Source organism: Hyperolius riggenbachi, chromosome 8 (assembly GCF_040937935.1).
Source record: "Hyperolius riggenbachi isolate aHypRig1 chromosome 8, aHypRig1.pri, whole genome shotgun sequence".
NCBI classification, from domain to species: domain Eukaryota; kingdom Metazoa; phylum Chordata; class Amphibia; order Anura; family Hyperoliidae; genus Hyperolius; species Hyperolius riggenbachi.
The window spans coordinates 78990431-79013875 of NC_090653.1; the positions used below are offsets into that span (position 1 = coordinate 78990431).

At 43.0% G+C, this 23445-nt stretch overlaps 1 protein-coding gene across 1 annotated transcript in view; it reads left to right on the forward strand.

Annotated features, from left to right (window-relative positions):
• Nucleotides 1–23445, forward strand: part of LOC137528947 (cytochrome P450 2F2-like) — an 80072-nt gene that overhangs the window by 16604 nt on the left and 40023 nt on the right. Inside the window, exons 4-7 of the mRNA XM_068250752.1 lie at nt 3009–3169; nt 7431–7607; nt 11295–11436; nt 14455–14642. Of these exons, the coding sequence (XP_068106853.1) occupies nt 3009–3169; nt 7431–7607; nt 11295–11436; nt 14455–14642 (668 nt within the window). The remainder of the gene's footprint in view (nt 1–3008; nt 3170–7430; nt 7608–11294; nt 11437–14454; nt 14643–23445) is intronic.

Consider the following 23445-nt stretch of genomic DNA (forward strand, 5'->3'; position numbering starts at 1 on the left):
AAGATGGAACTAACTGTGCTATCAATACATGACCAGTGCGGTAATGAACAGCGAGCTTAGAAGTCGGAGCAGTGCCATGTACAGTGAGGTGGTGCTTACAATGGGAGACTGAGCCTGCATCCCCACGAGTGCTTTTGCATTCGCCGACTATTGGCTTCTCCCTTCACTTCGGTAAGGTGATATCACCTGATGGAGCATCTTGCAAGTACAAGCGGCAGACAGATTCTTGCTTTGAGCAGGCATTGCGTTGAAAAAGGGAACCTGTGTGGCCCCGAAATATTAGCTTTATAAATGGTTTGTATGAAGCAGTGCTGGTCGTAATGGAAAAATCTACGCTTATGGATCATTACGCGTAATTTTACGCTATTACGCATTACGCAATTACGGTTACGGCGTAGGAAATTATCTACGGTACATCACTGTATTAACACGTAAATTTACGCAGTTACGCGTAAGGATGCCGTAATGTAGGCGCTTACACTACGATGTTACGCGTAGTGCCGTAATACCCATTTATGCGTATTTTTTGACGTATACGGACGATATGTACGCAATAGCCGTCATGTGACAGTTATTGCGTACATATCATTCGTATGCGTCAAAACGTACGCTTATACTGAAGGGCGGGAGAAGATACTATTGGTTGCTTAGGATGTTGACTGATTGGCTACTCTTAGGAAAGGGGAGTTTTTACGTTAGTAATTACGCGTAAAATTACGCGTAAGTGTACGTAAAATTACGCATACCTAGCAATTACGGTAGACAGTTTAATTACTATACCACTTTACTGCTTACGCATAAATAATTACGCGTAAGACCGTAAGTTACGCGTAAATTTACATTGAATTACGATGCGTAATTACGCTCATGCGTAATTTCGGCCCAGCACTGGTATGAAGCAATAAAGATTGATTTAGGAAGTGCCAGAATTTTCTTTGAATGTAGAACAATAACCGTCATCCTCCCTTCAGCTGCAGCTCTCCTGCATTTAACCATGGCGTTTGATCCAATTGTGATTGCGAAACAACTGTAACTGTTACAGAAATCAATGTCTACTAAGATCTCCTAGCAATGTTACAGCAATGTAAAGCAGCAGATAGATCATCAGATAGATTTTCTGATCTATCTGATGTGTTTAGGAACATTTTTTACTAGGAACAGATTTCCAATAGATTTCAGTATGAAATCTATTGAAAATCGATCTGAAAGAGGAGCTGTTAGGTATAGGGTCTCAGAGAAAATAAACACATATATCAGTAGCTAAAGATTGGCTGTACTTACATTACATATGCATTTCACTGTCCACGTTTGGATTTCACAGATTTTGTATATAGTATATGCAGAGATAGATGCTCCTGACAGCTCATGGCAGGCTCCATGTTTGTGAAGCCAAATGTGTCGTCATGTCCTGCCTGCTTCTGATCACAGATAAGCTCGTTCTTGAACAACACGGTGTGCAGTGAATATTAATGAGCCATGTGGCTAGGAACAATAGCTGACTCCTGCAGTGTAGTCTGCCCGAGATTTATCAGTGCTTCGCGCTGGACTGATTAGAAGCTCCTGTACCGTCTCATTAGCAGCCGAGGGGAGGGCCCCAGAATGCTTTGCAGTTTAGCTGCGGCTTGCGTCTTTATGGGTCTATAACAGACTTTAAGATAAGCACACATCAAAGGTAACTGAAATGTTTATCTTCACTAATGGCTTTTGAGCTTCCTTCTAAACTGTTTAACACAGGAGAATAGAGGTTTAAATTAGCTTCTGCAGCCTGACAGTTACTCTTGAAGGCATTTTTTTGCCATCAGATTTCCATTAGGTCCAATGCAAATTGATAAGCAATCTCATCAGATCAACCTAGATTTTCCAGCATGTCAGATCGATTGAAATCGATCGAAACCGTTCAAAATCGGCCGCAAATCGATCGGGCAATCGATTTGCAATCGATTCCGATCGATCGTCCCGCTAATCAGCTGCGTGTATGGGCCCCTTAAGATGCACAGGTTGTAACAATACCTGGTTACTAGGTTCACAATACTGTAGCTATAAAAATGGATAGTTTTCCAAGACAGAGACAAGCGGATTAATGGACATATCATTGGATTCTATGTCATCCATAGGATCTCTTCAGAAATGTTAATTTTCAACATATCTATTGTCTCTGTTGTGGTAGCGGAAGGCAAAGTCCTGTCTTTCTCAGACACTGAATATGCTATGGACACAATAGAAAGCCTATAGAAACTGACTACTGTGTAGAAGAACTCGTGAAAGACGTGATGTGTTTGATCAGCTGATAGATTTGCCAAGCTCTGATTTGCTGTGATCACATCCAGCTTTAGCACATGATCATGACTAGCAAATCAGAGACTTACATATCTATCACCTGACCAAACTGATCACACGCTTCTCCATGAGTTCTCCTACCCATGACCATCACTACTAAACATCTTAGTAGATATGCTCAACATTGCATAGTGAGGATTTTGTGCATATTTGCTAAATAAATCCATCTTAAAGGACACCTTGAATGAGAGGTATATGGAGGCTGCCATAGTTATTTTCTTTTAAGCAATACCAGTTGCCTGGCTGCCCTGCTGATCTTCTGTTTCTAATACTTTTAGCCATAGACCCTGAACAAGCATGCAGCAGATCAGGTGTTTCTGACATTATTGTCAGATCTGACAAGATTAGCTGCATGCTTGTTTCTGGTGTTATTCAGGCACTACTGCAGCCAAATAGAGCATCAGGGCTGCCAGGCAACTGATATTGTTTAAAAATAAGTTTATACCTCTCACTTCAGGTTCCCTTTAAAAATGTCTAGTAGGTGTTTTTCATACGGGAGGCTAAACTACATACTTGTCGGGCAGTTCAACCACCCAGCTTTTTAGCTATGAGAGCCTATCAGCTGCAACGTCATTCATTTCACGTGTAAGTGCTGCATTTTGATTTCCTTTTTTGTTTTAATTGTACAAATTCAAATTTTGACAGAATCTTTTTTTTTATTATTTTGCCAGGAAAACCATTCGACCCAACCTTTGGATTTAGCTCTGCTGGCTCTAACATAATCTGCTCTCTGGTGTTTGGAGACAGATTTGACTACAGAGATAAAGAATTTCTGAATCTCCTTTATCTAATCAATGACAGTTGGCACCGTATGAGTTCCACATGGGGACAAGTGAGTGTTGTTTGACCGGCTGATGTATGGAACCTACAAAAAAGATTGCGGTGGACCATTTTTAGAGCAACCAGACAAAATCCTGCTAAGATTGCTCTGTGCATAAATTTAAAAAGTACACAAATAACATCAGGCCTTACGCTACACAAATGAAGGTGCCCATACATCAGACCATGTATGGGCAGATCGACCAAGACAGATCTCTGTCTGATCGAATCTGATCTGTTGCCTGCCCATATATCAGCAGACTGATTCCAACATGAAATCTCTTGGGAATCGGCCTTGTAAAGCTGCATCCACCGCCTCTGTTGCTGCCCACCTATTTTGAAGGTGTCTGCCGCCTGCGCATTTAATACTTTACCTGTCCTCTGGTACCCATTCATCTTGTGCATTGTGGGCAGGCTTCCAACGTTATGCACGTGATGCGTGCATGATGTCCAACACGCACCACAGGATTTACGGAAGCCCACTCACAATGCAGATGTTGCATGGGGACCACGGCGGGAGTCAGTGGACAGGCACTGTATTATATGCATTGGAAGCCCGCCCACAATGCAGAAGATGAATGGGGTCGAGAGGACAGGTAAAGTATAAAATGCAAGTCCCCCCTGACTTTCACATTAAGGGAAACAGCGCCGGGAGTTCCGTTGCACAGTGTTGATGCCATTTTGCAGCCCAATAGAAACATTCAACCAATTTCTTACCAAAATTGGTTGAATCGTCGATCAGACATGCTTGTGGTGGCATCAATTTGTCAAAATCGGATGCATGTATGCGTACCTTTACTATGTATGTATTTAGTCTAGGTGTCAGGTAAATTAAGACTGGCAGATATAAAGTAATTCAGCCTAATCTTAATAGAAGAGCCCTTACCTACCTTTTTATTGGGATTAAATATTCCCTATACACCATATTAAAAGGAGTCTGAAGTGAGTTTTAAAATAAAAAACAGATACTCACCTAAGGAGAGGGAAGGCTCAGGGTCCTATAGAGTCTTCCCATTCTCCTGCCAGTCTCCTTGTTCCCCTGCAGGCTGCTCCATTTGAATCTCCCACCATGGGGGACTTCAGCAATCTTCAGCCCTTTGGCTCCCGAAGACCGATGGTTCTGTACTGCACACGCACGAGTGCGCCAGTACAGAGCGCCCGTCTTCAGAAACACGAGTGCTTCTGAAGACTGCCAAAGTCTCCCCAATCCGAAAGAGAGCAGTCCACGACCCATGGGTCATAGACTGCTAACGGGGGAGCTTAGGGAGCTTACGGGGCAACGCAGAGACCGGCAGGAGAACAGGAAGGCTCTATAGGACCCAGAGCCTTCCCCCCTCCTTAGGTGAGCATCTGTTTTTTATTTTAAAATTCACTTTAGTGTCACTTTAAGACATGAGGCAATTCAGGACATGTAGGAATACCTTACTGGAGAATACCTCTGCTCACTCTTCAGGAAATTTGCAGGAAAGTTCTTATTTTCACAAAAATGAGTGTCTTGCAAAAATTGTTATTGTGTTTTCATGAAAATTTGGAGTCAGGCAAAAATTCAAATGAAAATTTGAGCCCATGCCTATTTCTTACCAAAAGCCTTAAAATTAGAACCTGGTTGGATTAAAATACCCATATATAATACTAATAAGCTTTTTAGGCAAGGGCCCAGTAATAATATTAAACACTTCAGAATCAGACAGTGATTGGATGGAGATTGGAAACTGAGCTGCGAAGCTATGCCTTAAAGTGTATCTGAGATGCCAGCAACAGGGGCTCGACAGGGCATGCCTCCAGGAATTCGCAGTACGCCCCTACTGGTGGAATTACTGGGCCGCCTAGCAGGAGATCCAGGCAACGCGGGAAAATGGTGAGTGACCGATCAGCCTCAAGGGGGCTGGAGGAAGCCCCAGGAGTGTATAATGTTGTTTTTATGGCATCTCAGGTTTCCTTTAAGGAGCCCATATATGGTATAACTTTTTTTTTGGGGGGGGGGGGGGGGGAGAGGTTTAGCAGAAAAATCTGATTGGTTTAATTGGTTTGATTTAATACATTTTAAAATCTTTTCAAGGTACCAAACACAAACATTATAATTTTCAAAAAATCTGGGAAAAACAAATATGGTGAAAAAGTTGTTTGAAAAAAAATAATCTAGAGCAAAAATAGTAATGCAATCCAAATGGTCGGTAGAATGGCTCTAACTAGCAAGAAAAAAAAGTATGTATAGAGTTTGTGCTGCATCTGTGGTCCTCACTTTCTTGCTCAGTTAACAACCCTTTCTAATTTCTACTTTTTCTTCACATTACCAGGACACATATATTTACTTATTATTATTCCGGAAACATTGCAGAGTTCCACAACCTCTCACAATATCTACACAATATCTACTCCCTTCTAACTTTCCTTTCCTTTGTTTTATATATAACGTTGTCATTATTTGAAACATTGCTTTTAACCTCTTGAGGACTGCAGTGTTAAACCCCCCTAGTGAATAGGCCATTTTATGTAAAATGTGCCACTGCAGCTTTAAGGCCAAGCTGCAGGGCCGCACAACACAGCACACAGGTGATCCCCCTCCCTTTTCTCCCCACCAACAGAGCTCTCTGTTGGTGGGGTCTGATCTCTCCTCGTATGTTTATTTTATTTTTATATAAATATTATTGTTCATTATTTTTTACTAAATTGTACAGTTTTTTTTTATTTCTATTACCCTAGGCCCGACCTCCCTCCCCCCGCCAGCCAATCACTGTGATCAGCTGTCATACAGCGCATCACCTCTGATCCACTGGAGGGGACAGTCGTGTCCCCTCCACCGCTGTACTATGCAATTAGACAGCGGTTTCGCCCTCTAATAGTCTCCCGAGCGGCGATTGACGCTCAGAAACTGAAGGAGGGGTGGAGTTCCGCCCCCCAAGCAGGAGATGCGCACGCAGCCTGTGCGCGATCTCCTGCAAACTGCTGCCCCAGGACTTTACGCCAATCGCCGTTAGGCGGTCCTGGGGCTGCCGTCGTGTCCACGCCCCTCGGCATGATGCGGTCGGCAAGCAGTTAATTTCAATCTAAAATATTTCACCAATACAACCTACCATACACTATCCAATTTGCCATGCAATCAATCAGATTTTTCTAACACATCCAATCAGATTTTTATAGAAAAAAAAAAAAGGAATAATCGTTCAAATATATCCAAGTGAAAAGAAAAAAAATCCTTTTTGATTTGATTTTTTCTTTATTTGATTGTTTTGTTTGAATAAATGAGAAAATGGAATGGTTTCATTGTACTGTGTATATGGACACCTTTAACTGTATAAAGCAGAAGTAGTAGTGCGGCTCTAAACTGAATTTAGTAGTTAACTGAGAAAGGGATTCAGGCTACATTCACAGTGGGACGTTGCAAAGCTGAGTTAAGTCTTATAACTTACCGCACTGCAATGCTAATCCTATGGGACGTTCACAGTGCGACGTTAGCATCGCATTGTAACGTGTAGCGTTATGGTAACTCACGGCTTGCAATGCATTACCTCTAAATGCACACGTTACCAGGTACAGAAAAGCATACTTTTCATTGCCTGTATGCTTTACTATACTTACTGTATGCAACGGTAATGCAGCGTTAATCTGCATTACCACTTTTTTTTGCGTTGCGTTGCAATTCTGCGTTGTGACTTTAACATCACATTACAACACAACGTCCCACTGTGAATAAGCCCTCAGCCTCTGTTTCCGCTTACACAAGGACCCGATGTAAGAATTAAACTCCTCTTTAGTACCAAAATTTAGTTTTTTAACCCAACACTTTTTCAAATAAAGCTTAACAATATCAGTTAGAATGATTTTTTTTAAAGTACAATTTGTACAGCAGCGTGATAAACACATTGTGATGAACTTTCAGTCCTGACTTCAGATCTACATAAAATAAAATAAAGTATCTTCTAAGGAAAAAAAATGAGTGATACTTAAGGCCTAGGACTCACTAGAGTACTTTCAGCAGCGCTGAGCAGTCACCGGCAAATGCAACCACTTTTGCAATTGCTAGTAGCACTAAAACAAAGTCTCTACAAAAAACACCTGCTGAAATCGTTTTACAAACCGCTAGCAAAAGCGCTGAGCTTAGTGGGTACTGTAGCGGGTCCCAGACACCTGAACTGAAAGAAGTATGGAGGCTGCCATATTTATTTCCACATCCCTTACACTTCAGGTGTCGTTTAACACAACTTGTAGTTTTATTTGAGAAATATACTGTTGTCATTTTAGTTTTGTTTGTTTTTCTTCATATCTTCCTATAGCTGCTTTTCGTGTTTCCAAAAATCATGCAGTGTATCCCAGGGCCACACAAAAAGATTTACCAAAACTATCTGAAACTTGGAGCTTTTGTGGCTAAGAGACTCCGGTTGAACAAAGAGACACTGGACCCCGACAACCCCCGCGACTTCATAGATTGCTTCCTTATCAAAGTGGAACAGGTGTGTATCCAGGCACTGCCAAATGTAACAGTTTTTATGAAATGGCCCATGTGCAGGCTGATCATGTACACCTTGTAAGGTAAATTACTGTTAACAGACATTTCAAGCTGGACCTGCAGCTTGTTTAGTTAGGATTGGTGCCAATTCAGTATTAAGGTTGATGTGAAATGTCTGACAAATAAAACTGGCAGATGGAGAAGCAAACCTAATGCAGGCAACTGGCAAACTACCCAGTTGAAACTCATGACATGTACAAAGTGCACGGGCTGTCTAGAGTTCTCTGAATAAATTAACCGCCCAGAGTAACATTATATATCTAGCGTTGAGCCAAAAGTTGCATAATTTTGCATTTCTGTAATTTTTACGGATGCAAATTTTGCCACTATGTCACAAATTCGTAGTTTTGTACTTGCCATACAAACCGTAATTCGGAATTACGTACGTGTAATTTTCATCACGTAATTTTACATTTTGGCACAAATTTGCGTTTAATGCGTAATTTCGTGTTTTCTATAAAAATTAAGTTATTTTAATTACGAAAATAGACGTAATTTCATTTTTAATAGTAATTATACAAATTTAAGTAATTACTAAACTCAGGAAAGTCACTTATTGTTTGCAATTACTGATAATTCAAAGGCCCCTGCATGTGCTGTGGCTTTAAATGTATCAGAAGGCTCTACCTGCTCTTTAGCAAGGTGCGCTTAGCGGTCATGCATGCTGAGACACTTGGTTTTGGGCCTTTGCAATATCTGATAATGCAAAGGTCCCTGCACGTAATGTCACTTTAAATGTATAAGGAGGCTCTACCTGCTGCGACTTCTAAAACAGGTGCTCTTTGGCAAGGTGCACTTAGTGGTCATGCATACTGAGACACTTGGTTTTGGGCCTTGCAATATCTGATAATGACAAGCACTAACCGAAAAAGGAAGGGTTACCATGGAAAAATGAATACAAACACTGTAGTCTAATAGAGACAAGCCCTATTAGTACCAATAGGGCTTGTCTCTATTAGACTACAGTGTTTGTAATATATGATAATGCAAAGTTCCCTGCACATATTGTCACTTTAAATGAATGCGGAGGCTCTGGACTGGAACACAATATCGAGAACAGCCAAATTCCTGCGTTAAAAGCAAAATTTAAATTTACGGTCGTAATTACAAAATCCTGCATAAATGCGGAATTTCAAGTAATTTCGCAAAATTACACATTTTTGATAATGGACGAAATCGTAATTTCACAAATTACGTGATATTTTGTGTAATTGTAATTAGGTCATTATGCTGATCACTAACATATCTTTTGAACTTTCCATGCAATGTCTGATGTTCTTAACCAGGGGCTCTTGGTCTCACTTTACAGCATTAGTACAAGCACTTAAAGGGGAACTGAAGTAAGAGGTATACGGAGGCTGCCATATTTATTTCCTTTTAATCCATACCAGTTGCCTGGCAGCCCTGCTGATCCTCTGCCTCTAATACTATTAGCCATAGCCCCTGAACAAGCATGCAGCAGATCAGGTGTTTCAGACTTTAAAGTCAGATCTGGTGTTATTCAGATACTACTGCAGATAAATAGACCAGCAGGGCTGCCAGGCAACTGGTATTGATTAAAAGGAAATAAATATGGCTGCCTCCGTATACCTCTTACTTCAGTTCCCCTTTAAGCTCCCCAACTGCACCAAAGTGTCCTCGATACAGTGAGTCCTACTCTAACCATGCAGAAACACTAGTTCTCTCTACATACAGTATGTCTAATGGGAACAATGCCAAAAGATTTCAATAAATGGGAGTGAAAATGAAATTAAAAACAACTCACCTTTCAACTAGCTACTAACTGAACTCACTAGATATACGCGATCTGCTCAATTCTTTGCTATGACTTTGCCAGGGGTGGGTGTGGTGGCTATGCATGCTCACAGGGGATAGTAAGAGGGGGTGAGCAGCACAAACCAAACTTCATGCAATTCTATGCAATGTACTGTATGAATGCAGCAATGGAGTTCCCCAATCTCAGACACACAATAATAGCCCTGTTGCTGCATCCTCCTGTTTCCCTGTGTCCGTGCAATGCGACTGGTGCGCATGCGCAGCACATAAACGGACTTCAGACAACGAGGAGGTCAGGCACAGGGGGGCAGGCGGGCATGTGCACCTGTGTTTGTTCACGCAGGAGCGTGGCTGTGCAAGCGCATGGGTCGTGGTCATGTGCACGTTGCGGGGGGACCGCGGCTGAGGCCTGGTTTTAATCTAGCAAGCTTTTTAACTAGTATACAAACAAAACGCTTGCAGCACATAATGGGAATAAGACCAACAGAGGATCTTGGTCACACTTTAGTACCAGTGCTTAAAGGGGTTCTTTGGCGAATGAGGAAAAAAATAAAAAGTGGTTTATGCATAAACTATTAAACATCCTTCTAAAATAGTGTAAAAAGTTTGGTACTTATCCGTTAGCCGGGTGCATCCGGCAGGTGGCGCTAATTACTATTCCCCCTCCAAGCCGACATGGATGGTAGGGAAAGATGTAACTCTGGTGGAGATTTGTCGCCACCTGCCGGATGCGCCCGGCTAACGGATAAGTACCAAAAGTTTTTTAAAAAAATAAATGGTTTTAGCAATACAACATGTAATGTAAATAGTGACGGATGACGGCTGGGAGGCTTAAGCATTTGTTAGGGGTTTTTTTTCTTTACTTTCTTTTCACAAACATAACTCCTGCCTAAGTAGTTTTCAGTGGTATAACCCACTTCTAGCAGGAATTGCCGTTATAGCTATAATGGCTGAGCTCTGCTGAGCTGCTGAATATGTGTTTACATTGTTGCTAGGCAACCAGAGGCCGTGCAGAGACTCGTTTGGGAAAAGAGTCATAAGCTGCTGGGAGAATGAACCAGTCCCATCTTCACCATATGATTCTATTTCAGATTCAATTCAATTTGATTTGATTCATTGATTTGATTTGATTCAATCAGACATGTCTGATTCATGATTCGATTGAATCGAATCATGAATCGGACATGTCAGATTGACTCAAATCAATGAATCAAATCAAATTGAATCGAATCTGACAAATAATCATATGGTGTAGATGGGACTGATTCATTCTCCTAGCAGCTTATGACTCTTTTCACAAACGATTCTCTGCACGGCCTCTGGTTGCCTAGCAACAATGTAAACACATATTCTGCAGCTCAGCAGAGCTCAGCCATTATAGCTATAACGGCAATTCCTGCTAGAAGTGGGTTATACCACTGAAAACTACTTAGGCAGGAGTTATGGTTGTGAAAAGAAAGTTCAAAAAAAAAAAAAACCGTAACAAATGGATTAGCCTCCTAGTCCTTCATACATCAGTGTTTTGTTTACATTACATGTTGTATTGATGAAACCATTCATTTTTTTTTAAACTTTTTAAACTATTTTAGAAGGATGTTTAATAGTTTATGCATAAACCACTTTTTTTTTTCCTCATTCGCAGAAGAACCCCTTTAAGATCACCGACTATGCCAAAGTGTCCCCAATACGGTGAGAATGGATTGGATTTAGTTATTCTTGAGCAGCCATCGCAGGCCCTGTGCCACTCCTGTACGCAGTCGGCTTTTGCAAATGCGCATATATCGTTTTTCAGCATTCATACCTCAACATAAATTTTGTGAACTTCTTCTCTGTAACTGCATTTCTTTTCTTTCAGGAGAAGAAAAATTCTAACACCCACTTCAACTATGAAACAATGTTGAAAACCACAGTGAATGTTTTTTTCGCTGGCACTGAAACAGTAGGATCCACTTTGCGATATGGCTTCCTGATCATGCTGAAGCACCCAGAAGTGACAGGTAATGTTGTAGGGTTAGAATAGGTCACCTTTTCCAACGTTGTGTAGGAATCAATTCTTTTATCTACCCACCCTGCACCACTGACAACTCCTCTATTCTGCTGGAACACTGTTCCAAAAAACTAACATTGATGCCCAGTAGCAAAAGATTGTTTTTGTATAAATGTTGTCTCTCTCGTTAGTCTTTCTATGTGACTTGAAGCCACCCATTATTACAGTAACAAGAAGATCACTTAAAGTGTACCCAAGGTGAATTTAACATTACAAATGGGGCACAGAGTCATGTTCCTTGCTCAGTGACATGCCTCTGTGTCCTTCATGTAACTGGCGTAACAATAGGGGATGCGACTTCTGCCGCCGCGGGGGGGGGGCCCGCTCAGGGAATTTTGTGGGGCAGGAGGGGTCGCAGCATAAGAGGAGAGCGTGGCCGCAGATCGGTGGGGAGGGGGGACATCCCCCCCCCTCCCTCACCTCGGGCTCTCCTCTCAGCGCTCCCCTCCTGCAATCATTGGTGGCAGTAGGCAGTGGCGGCAGGCTGAACACATACCTCCTTCTCGCCGGAGGTATTCCGATCGCTAAGAGCTTCATGCTACTTCCTGTTTACACAGGAAGTTACATGAAGCACTTAGTGATCAGAAGACCTCCGACGAGAAGGAGGTATGTGTTCAGCCTGCCGCCACCGCCCGCTGCCACCTAAAACAGATTGAAGGTTACAAAAGTAGCAGAGAGCAGTGATAATCAATGCTACCTGATATAGATAGCTCACTGGATCAGGTAGTTTGCTTTTTTTAATGGTAAGCTAATGACTCTAGCTTATTTTAAGCTGTTCCCCTGCAAGCAAAAATGTGTAGGCACTGGGAAATCACTATCATTTTTTTGGTTTGGTTTCCTGTGCTGTTAATAGTGAATTTGTGCTGGTCCATATGCTCATGCAGAGTTTCTCCTGTATTTCCCACATAAATTAATTTGGGGACATTTTGCACACATGAACAGATAGACCAGATTAGTAGAATCACAAGAAAAAGTGCCTTTTATTTTGTATTCCTGTTATGTTCCTGTATCTGTTATTGATATCCTGTTGGTGGAGTAGATGTGTCTCACACCTTTTTTGTGGTGGTGGTGGTGGGGGGGGGGGGGGGGTTCAATTCTGGTCTGGCCTATTCAAAGAATTCCTGACAATCATCTGTTTTAGATTGTACAGTAGAATACAAAGAGCATGCAGTAAGCAAATGTAAGAGCATGTTTTGTTTCCATGTGAGTATTTAACATCCACAGGTCTTAGGGCTGCATTGGTGGGTGCCTAGCTGCAGGCAAGCACAGCTACATAAAGTATTTCTGAACTTAAAAACTTTGCCATGTTCAATTTTGGCTTAAATTGTTCTTTAGTGTTGTTATTTTAACATTATAATACAAATGAGGGGCAAAGTTACATTGTAACTTAAAAGGAACCTAAACTGAGAAGGATATGTATTTTTCCTTTTATGTAGGTAGAAAAAAACAAAGTCTTGTAAAAGTAATAGCTTTTATTGGCTAACTGATAAAGTTAAATTATGCAAGCTTTCTGGGATCTAGTCCCCTTCTTCAGGCATATGTCCAGATGTAAGCTGTAGTAAAACACTGATGCAGGCAAGGGCGTAGCAATAGCCCTAGCAGCCATAGCAAGCGCAATGGGGCCCTGGAGAAGAGGGGGCCCAGATGGCACATGATGTGTTTACTATGAATTTTGCTTTGTTTCTCCACCCTCTGGCTTTGTCTCAGTGCTCATGGACTATACACAGTGTGTATTACATGAGAATGTAAATTACCCAATAAACTCAAATTCATAGGGTAAGGACGGGTAGCATTGCTCAAGAGTGCCTAGATGTGATGGCCCTATGAAAATTTTGCTATGGGGCCCCATAATGTCTAGCTACGCAAACAGCAAACACAAAGAGGGCAGTTGTGCTGGTTGCTGTTTAGCAGTTAGATGTCAGGTGATCAGCAGGCTGGAGCCAGTGAGCTCATGCAAGCAAACATGAAATCTAGCAGGTTTCTGAAGATCATGAAGCCAAGTCAATCATGTTACATAAGGAGTCATGAATCCCGTTCCACAATTTAACCCTTCTGTTAATGTCTTGAACATTTTCATAAATTTGTACTCAGAAATCTTTCTTGCTTGTTCATTTTTGAAGTTACCCTTAAGAATAAGTACTTTGAGATCTTGCATGTTGAGTCCTGGTTCACATTCATTTTATTTTTCCTTTTAATATAATACCAGTTGCCTGGCACTCTTGCTGATCCTGTGTCTCTAATACTTTTAGCCACAGCCCCTCAACAAGCATGCAGATCAGGTGCTCTGACTGAAGTCAGACTGGATTAGCTGCATGCTTGTTTCAGGGTTGTGATTCAGCCACTGCTGCAGCCAAAGAGATCAGCAGGACTGACAAGCAACTGGTATTGTTTAAAAGGAAACATTCATTTATCTCTCAGTTAAGGTTCCCTTTAAGTGCACATCTTAGAAAAATTTAAAGAAGTAGTTTACGCTTTGCTTTAACCTCCCTGGTAGCCCTGAGCCAGACTCGTGGTAGCCGATGGGAGCTCTATGCAGATTGCATAGAGCTGTCAATCTCCTCCATGTGGTCCAGAATGTACTGCGCAAGCATTCCGGACCACATGGAAGTGACTGACCTAGTGGCTGCCATGGGCTGGAGAAAGCCCCAGGTAAGTAGTACTATGGGTTGCAGGAGTTGCTTGATGATTACTTTAAAAGCACCTTGACCATCGTTAAGTGCTGCTTGATCTCCAGTGTGAACTGGCCCAAACTTACAGGCTTCCCCTCTGGATACAGCAGTGTAGTACACTTCCAGCACAATCTAATACCAAAATGAAGTGAACAGCTTGAGTGTTATCTTCCAGTACTTTGGAAACCACTCACATGGTTTTAGATGTCCATTTTATCCTATGTGTAATGTTTTAGACCATAGGTGAAATTTGAGTGAATTTTTAAAGTAATATTTAAATAATTCTCCTTTTCTTCCAGCGAAAGTTCAAGAAGAAATAGATCATGTGATTGGCCGGGACAGAAGTCCATGTATGGATGATCGCAGCAGCATGCCGTATACTGAAGCTGTTATCTATGAGATCCAAAGATATGCAGACATTGTGCCCATGAGCGTTCCCCACACAGTGACCAGGGACATCAAATTCCGTGGCTATGACTTGCCTGAGGTATTATGATTTCCACCGCTTTTTGAAGCATTTTTTATTGAAATATCAACAATTAGAATTAGTATGATTGTGATTTCCTTTGTTTTCTGTTGTTCTGGGTAATAGAGCCATTGCATATCATGTAACATGCTCAATATTTGTCAGGTAGGGAGCTGAGTTAAAACCTGCTGTTATGCACCCAAGAAAGTAAAAACTTTAAAGGTTTACTTTTTAGCTTTAAATAGAAAATAAGAAAGGAATTCCATGAAAGTCCTAATTAGGAGGATGACAGCTATAGATTGAATTGTTTATCTCGTCATCAGTTTATTTTCATGTTAGGTTTGCTTTAAGCTTAATGCATATAATAGTTCCCTGAAGCCTGCACAAGCACTCTTGATGCTCTTAGCCTGACATTGCTTAGGGGAAAAGGCTTGAAGTTCAGTTTTCCTGGCAAGTTGCTGTTATTTTCCTTTAAACACTTGCCCTTGGGTTGCCTTTGCTCTTTTTTTCCATAGCAAAGGATGTCCATTCTCAGCTGAGACAAGTGCATCTGCGGTACAGAAATTTAAGGCTGGCAGTAGAACGTATGGGCAGTTAAGATATGACAATGCTGGCATGTCCAGCAGGGTGGCCATCAGAAATTTTGGGGCCCCTCACACATCATCAGGGCTGCCTCCCGGCCCACCCACTGTCTGCTGTGCCCACCCACTAGCCACCCCACTCCTGTGCCAGCCAGTAAATGCTTTCATAGGATTAAGGATGCCTTAGTGGAAAATAGAATGAAAAACTGGGGGAGCAGGCATGTTTAGTAGGCTCTCCTCAAGCCCACTGCTCCCTCCGTTCTCCTCCATCCCGCTCCGTTAGTCCCCCTCCGTTACTAAGGTATCATTTAATGCCAGCGTGTTGGGGGGAGTGGGCTCCTCGCTCTAGTGTTAGTTGTCCCCTCCTGATGGCGGCCCTGATGTCCAGGTTGTTTTCGATGTCGATGCCGTGGCGGTTTCAGAAATATAGTCTACAAAAGTTCTACTGGACTTCCTCTTTAATTGCTATTTTGATCCAGTCATGGATTTTGTCTCCTTTCTGAGACAAGATATGAGGTAAGCTAAGAAATCCACACCAGGATTTGACCGTTACCCCTGAGAGGACTACTCAGTTGGGAAATAAAAGTCTAATCAAACCATAACGGTTTCAGCCTTATCTGGGAGAGCGCACAGTTTGTGTAGTGGGCTGCAAAGGTATTGTTATCTGTGCTGGAAAAGTCTGCTGTAATTTGAGTCTTTTTATCCAAGGCAGGGGCATAACAAAAGTGAGGGTGAGGGGAGCTATAGCGGCCCACTGCTCTTCCCTTTTCCCACCTGCATGCAAGTAGTGCAGAGTGATAAATTTACCTTCTCTAGAGCTGTGGGTCTCCTCCTTGCTTCACAACCACATACTCTCTGCTGTTGATCACATGACCAAAGCGAGTCACGTGATCACGGTACAGCTGTGAAACATGGAGAACTGCAACACTGGAGCAGGTAAATATACTGTTTTCTGCATTGCTCTGCATGGCGGGAGGGGTGGCAGGGTGGATGGTTTGTATGTGTATGTTTGTGGGTGGGGGAATCTTATATATATTATTTCTTATATTGAAAGGCTACACGTGCAGGTTGATGGGAGGAAGGTGGCGGTGGTGGTGGTGGTGGTGGGTGTGTGGGGGGGGGGGGTTGTAGTTGTCTAGTTGTGGAAAGGCCTTTGCTATTCTTTTGCAGGGAGGCCTCAGAGATCCTAGTTATGGCCTTGGTCCAAGACAGATATTACTCTTGTCCTGTATAGTAGGTATTTCTCAGTGTTTGAGGTCTGTTTCTCCAGACTGGTTTCCATCTCTGCCTCTCCCAGAGGACAAAAGCCCTCACTGTCTGTCTCCTGTGTTAACGCAGCTTGACTCTTCTGTAGTCACGTCATCAAATGTCATCATGTCATCACTATTATATCATATAACTTATAACTTAAAATGAACAGAACACATGTTATGCAAACATGAAATTAAGACATGCCCTGAAAGTAAGCCCTAGCAGATATTTCGAGCATGCTCGAAATATAAGCCCTACCCGAAAGTAAGCCCTAGCTGCAGTAAGGGGAAAAAGATATGGCAACTTGTGTTTCTACTGGAGCCAATGATCTCACGGACAGGACCAAGGCTCCGTCATTCAGCCAATCACTGCACTTGCTGCTACTCAGCAAGTGCAGTGATTGACCCAATAACAATAACAATTAACAAGCTGTCCCCATCCCCTTCTTGCCCTTCAGACACTGTGGTTGTCCTTGGCAGGTTTTGTTGTGCCGTATCAATTGTCATACAAAGAGTGCTTGGGGGGGCCCCATGTAAAACTTGCACCGGGGCCCATAGCTCCTTAGCTATGCCACTGGAGCCATAATCCCACCTACGAGATCATCAGCTCCAGTAGAAACACAAGTTGCCGTACTTCTTCCCTATAGGCTGAAGATCAGTGACACAGCATCTTGGAGTAGCAGGGGGACATTGCAGGACATGGGGACATCGCAGGACATGGAGCTAGAGGTAAGAAAATAATGCAGGGGGACATCGGAGGGAACAGGGGACACCAGAAGGACATAGGGTTACATGGGGCACAGGAGTTTAGGGGATAGATGAGGACATTGAAGGTACAAGGGGGACACGGGCACACAAGAGGTGGATCCAGCAAAGCAAGAGGTGGTACAGTGGGGAAGGCAGGAGAACACACAGCACAGGAACTTGTGTGTTCATAGAAATGAACACAAGACAGCCACTAAAAATAAGCCCTAGCCAACATTTGGAGCACAAATTAATATAAAACACTGTCTTATTTTCGGGGGAAACACGGGTATTTAACCACTTCTAAGTTGATTGAATACACATATACATTTTTTTTCTCCATTTATATAAATATGGCTTCATGCTTGGACTAAGAGATTGCATCAGCTTTTACCAGGTGTGCTCTCTCCCGCTGTGTGATGCAAGTGAGATCCCTCCCTCTGCTTTTAGTCGCTTACATTTATGTAAAGCTTATAGTTCAGCCAAACCAATATATGAGAAATCTTCTTTGGCACGGTATGTTCCCAGACATTATTGGTGACACTCCCTGTACTGTCCTCAGCATTTGTAATAGGATAATTCCACTTGTCAATAAACCTTTGACATGCTTGAAATTACAAGAGGTTAATGACAGTGTATAAAGTGACATTACAATGTTGCTGTTTTAGGATCAGGGCCGGGCCGAGGCAGAGGCGAGAGAGCCTCTAGCCTCAGGATGCAGTGTAGACAGGGGTACGCAACTCACTCATACCCCTACTATGTTTGAAGCAGAGAGACATAAGAAAAATGGATACATGGCTGTGACTGCAAGCCAGATAACTAGAGATTAACCACTTCACCTCCAAGGTTTTTTCCCCTTAAACACCAGAGCAATAACGCTCCTTCCATTCATTCGCCTATAATTTTATTACTACTTATCACAGCAAAACAATCTATATCTTGTTTTTTGCCACCAATTAGGCTTTCTTTTGGAGGGTACTTTTTGCTAAGAATTATTTTATTCTAACTGCATTTTAACAGGAAAAATAAGAAAAAAAAATTGAAAAAATGATTTTTTTCTAAGTTTTCGGCCATTATAGATCTAAAATAATACATGCTGCCATAATTAAAACCCACACATTGTATGTGCCCATTTATACCGGTTATTGCAATGTTTAATATTTTTCCCTAGTACAATGTATGGCACCAATATCTTATTTGTAAATAAGGTGCATTTTTTCAGGTTTTCCATCACTAATTACAAGCCCATAATTTAAAAAGTAACAGTAATATACCTTCATGACGTACATATTAAAAATTTTAGTCCCCAAGGTAACTATTTATGTATTTTATTTCTATATATATATTTTTTTTTTACTAAATTTTTTTGGGGGTAACTATTGTGGAGTGTGGGAGATAAGGGGTTACTTTCAAATGTAAAAAAAAAGTATTTTAATTAAAAAAAATGTTTATAGATGTAGTTTTACCATTTGGCCACAAGATGTCCTCGCGCAGAACTTCCCTTTGTAGTATTACTACTCAAACAAGAAGTAATTTGTGGACATGTAAGTATAGTGTTTTGTGACTGACGGTCATTCACACGGGGACTTAGATCAATGCATGTGAACTGAGTTCCCATTCATTGATCTCCTGTCTAGCGATCAGTGGCAGTAACGAGCACAGGAGTTTGTGTGGAGGGGGGGGGAGGGGGGGCGAGCAGGTGCACACGGAAGTAAGGGAGCAGTAACTACGTCTCTGCAAGGTAAAGCAGGGATGTAGATATTCGTGCCAGGGGAGGTGAAATGGTTAAGGTGCTGGGGGGGGGCGGGATTGGGGGCCCTGGGGTCACTCTTAGTCTAATAGCAATCAGTGTGTGACGGCTGGGGTGGGAGGTATGGGGGTGCACTTTGGTGTCTCAGCCTTGGGTGCTGGAGGACCTTGTCCCAGCTCTTCTTAGGACAGAATGTAATTGCATGTCATCACTTTTTTACTTTGTCCCTTCAAAATTGCGACCAACGCCTAGCCCATTATTCTGTATATATGACTACACAAAATAATGGATTTTTTTTCTAACTAAGTCCTCTGCTTTTGACTTAGATGTGGGGGTAGCAGCGCTTCCTAGATAGTTGGTCTGCACTGCAGTGAGTATTTGCATTAAAGTATTTGCATCCGAGGGTGCAAAGGGTTAACTGAGTTTTAACTATCGTGAAACAGTCACTGTGTCACTGCATTGCAGTATTGCAGGTAACATTTCTCTTTAGATGAATTGTTTCATAGGCATGTTTATGAAAGAAAGGTATAATTCCATACATTAGAGTGCAGGATTGCACGTAACATCTTTTCAGCAACAGTTTCACAGACCTGCACAAAAACTGTACATTGCAAAAGTATAGTGTAATTTTCCAAAACTGTGTCTTGAGATTTGGAGGATTAACCAGTTCCGGATCCTTGAGATATATATATATATATATATATATATATATATATATATATATATATATATATATATATATTGTGAGAGAAATGCTGGGTTAGAGGTAGAAGGTGTGTATATTTCTCCCAGATTTCTCTCTTATATATGTTAAAACTCCAGGGCAGCAAGCATTTCAGCAGTGAAAGGGTGTTCTTTCACTGCATTTGGCTTTTTGGAAAAGCCGGTAAAAGGGGCCCTGGAGTGAATGGAAGTGAGCGGGTGGGACTTCCATTCACCAGGCTATCCAGGCTTTTGAAGAAGCCTGGCTAATTAATTGCCTCATTAGGCTTCAGGGGAAACCCTTTAAATATGGTGTCTCCAGTGTTACTCTCTCTCTCTTCCTGGGATCTGCCTGCCTGCAGTAAGGAGAGAGCCAGACACAGTGAGTAACCAAACTTAAGCATACTGTTTGTAGAGCTGGATGCTAGATCCTCTCTATTGCATAGAGAGGGAATCTATGTATGTTAGTTAGAGCCGGACAGGCTAGGGTTTATTTTTATGTTTTGTTTTTTGTTGTACTCCTGTGTGTTGGATATGTAAATAAAGCTGATGCTATCAGCTTAAAACTTGGTCTGCTGACTGAACTGTTGTTTCTAAGACCAAACTGGTCCCTGCAATCTGCCTAAACCCCCTGAGACTACACAAATTGGACTCGTTCCCTTACATGTGGTGGAGGATGCGGGCATTAAAAAAAAAAAAAAAAAAAAAAAATGTTTTTTTTTTTTTTTTTTTTAAGGGGCTAGAAACCTAATTGCAATTCATCATTATAAAGTGTTTTGTTGCATGTCAATATGGATGACATTGTCAAGGCTCTGGTACAGGCTACGGCTGCCCAGCAAGAGGCCACCAGAGTCCAGCAACAACAGCTGATTGCAAACAGAGAGGAACAGCGTCAAGATCATGAGCTCCTCAAAGAGGTGGTGCAGCAGCTAGCTGCAAGGAGTGCAGCAGCACCGCCTACAGAAACCGCTAAGTCAAGTGCTATTCGTGCTAGCTACTATCTGCAAAAGTTGACTACAAATGATGATGTTGAAGCTTACCTTTCCACATTTGAGAGGATTGCAGAGCGTGAGGAGTGGCCTAGAGAGCAGTGGGCGGGTCTGGTGGCCCCCTTTCTATCTGGGGAACCCCAAAAAGCCTATTTTGATCTGGATCACGTAGCCGCTGAAGATTATGACAGACTAAAAGCTGAGATTCTGGCCCGACTGGGGGTCACGCTCTCAGTCCGCGCCCAGCGTGTTCATCAGTGGATGTTTATAACAGAAAAGCCTCCCCGCTCCCAGATGCATGATCTAATTCATCTAACTAAAAAATGGCTGCAACCGGAGACTCTAACCGGACCACAGATCGTGGAGAGGGTAGTGATGGACCGGTTCCTTAGGTCTCTACCGACACCTTTGCGCAAATGGGTAAGCCATGCAGAGCCAAAAACTGCTGATCAGCTTGTGGAAATGGTGGAGAGGTACGTTTCTGCTGAGGAGCTACTCAGCCTTCAACAAGTAGAGCGAACCCAGGTTCCCAAGGGAAAGCTTCCTGCTTGGAAAAAAGGATCTACAACTGATAAGAGCATGCTCCAACGTGGAGAATCTACTAGCGCTAGATAGTGTTGGGCGAACAGTGTTCGCCACTGTTCGGGTTCTGCAGAACATCACCCTGTTCGGGTGATGTTCGAGTTCGGCCGAACACCTGACGGTGCTCGGCCAAACCGTTCGGCCATATGGCCGAACTAAGAGCGCATGGCCGAACGTTCCCCGAACGTTCGGCTAGCGCTGTGATTGGCCGAACGGGTCACGTGGTTCGGACCCGAACGCGCTCTGATTGGCCGAACTGTCACGTGGTTCGGGTAAATAAATACCCGAACCACGTCATATATCCGCCATTTGTCTGTGGGTTTAGCTTTGGGTAGGCAGGCAGGGTAGTTCGCGCTCCAGCCACGCTAGCCAGGGTCCCCCCCAGTCATTGTGTGTCGCTGCTGGGAACAGTAGTACACCGCTCGTTCAGCCACACTATATAGCATTCTGTGTACTGTTCTGTGTCTGCTGGGAACAGTAGTACACCGCTCGTTCAGCCACACTATATAGCATTCTGTGTACTGTTCTGTGTCTGCTGGGAACAGTAGTACACCGCTCGTTCAGCCACACTATATAGCATTCTGTGTACTGTTCTGTGTCTGCTGGGAACAGTAGTACACCGCTCGTTCAGCCACACTATATAGCATTCTGTGTACTGTTCTGTGTCTGCTGGGAACAGTAGTACACCGCTCGTTCAGCCACACTATATAGCATTCTGTGTACTGTTCTGTGTCTGCTGGGAACAGTAGTACACCGCTCGTTCAGCCACACTATATAGCATTCTGTGTACTGTTCTGTGTCTGCTGGGAACAGTAGTACACCGCTCGTTCAGCCACACTATATAGCATTCTGTGTACTGTTCTGTGTCTGCTGGGAACAGTAGTACACCGCTCGTTCAGCCACACTATATAGCATTCTGTGTACTGTTCTGTGTCTGCTGGGAACAGTAGTACACCGCTCGTTCAGCCACACTATATAGCATTCTGTGTACTGTTCTGTGTTTGCTGGGAACAGTGGTACACCGCTCGTTCAGCCACACTATATAGCATTCTGTGTACTGTTCTGTGTCTGCTGGGAACAGTAGTACACCGCTCGTTCAGCCACACTATATAGCATTCTGTGTACTGTTCTGTGTCTGCTGGGAACAGTAGTACACCGCTCGTTCAGCCACACTATATAGCATTCTGTGTACTGTTCTGTGTCTGCTGGGAACAGTAGTACACCGCTCGTTCAGCCACACTATATAGCATTCTGTGTACTGTTCTGTGTCTGCTGGGAACAGTAGTACACCGCTCGTTCAGCCACACTATATAGCATTCTGTGTACTGTTCTGTGTCTGCTGGGAACAGTAGTACACCGCTCGTTCAGCCACACTATATAGCATTCTGTGTACTGTTCTGTGTCTGCTGGGAACAGTGGTACACCGCTCGTTCAGCCACACTATATAGCATTCTGTGTACTGTTCTGTGTCTGCTGGGAACAGTGGTACACCGCTCGTTCAGCCACACTATATAGCATTCTGTGTACTGTTCTGTGTCTGCTGGGAACAGTAGTACACCGCTCGTTCAGCCACACTATATAGCATTCTGTGTACTGTTCTGTGTCTGCTGGGAACAGTAGTACACCGCTCGTTCAGCCACACTATATAGCATTCTGTGTACTGTTCTGTGTCTGCTGGGAATAGTGGTACACCGCTCGTTCAGCCACACTATATAGCATTCTGTGTACTGTTCTGTGTCTGCTGGGAACAGTAGTACACCGCTCGTTCAGCCACACTATATAGCATTCTGTGTACTGTTCTGTGTCTGCTGGGAATAGTGGTACACCGCTCGTTCAGCCACACTATATAGCATTCTGTGTACTGTTCTGTGTCTGCTGGGAATAGTGGTACACCGCTCACCCGTCACTGTATAGCATTGTGCTCTGTGTCGCTGCTGGGAATAGTGGTACTGTATAGCATTTCTGTACTGCCACTGTACTGCTGCCAGTCAGCGTGTACTGTAAGGATAAGTGAAATGAGGAAGAAATCCGGTGAAAGAGGGAGGGGCAAGGGAAGAGGTGTTTCCCCTGACGGTTCACGTACAGGCCACAGGGGAGCACCCAAGAAAACCCACTCAATACCGCCCATGTTGTCCAGGACAACAACCCTCACAAATCCAAAAGAACAGGACCAGATAATTACTTGGATGACCTCTCAAGCGTCCAGCAGTGGGTTAAGCAGCACCA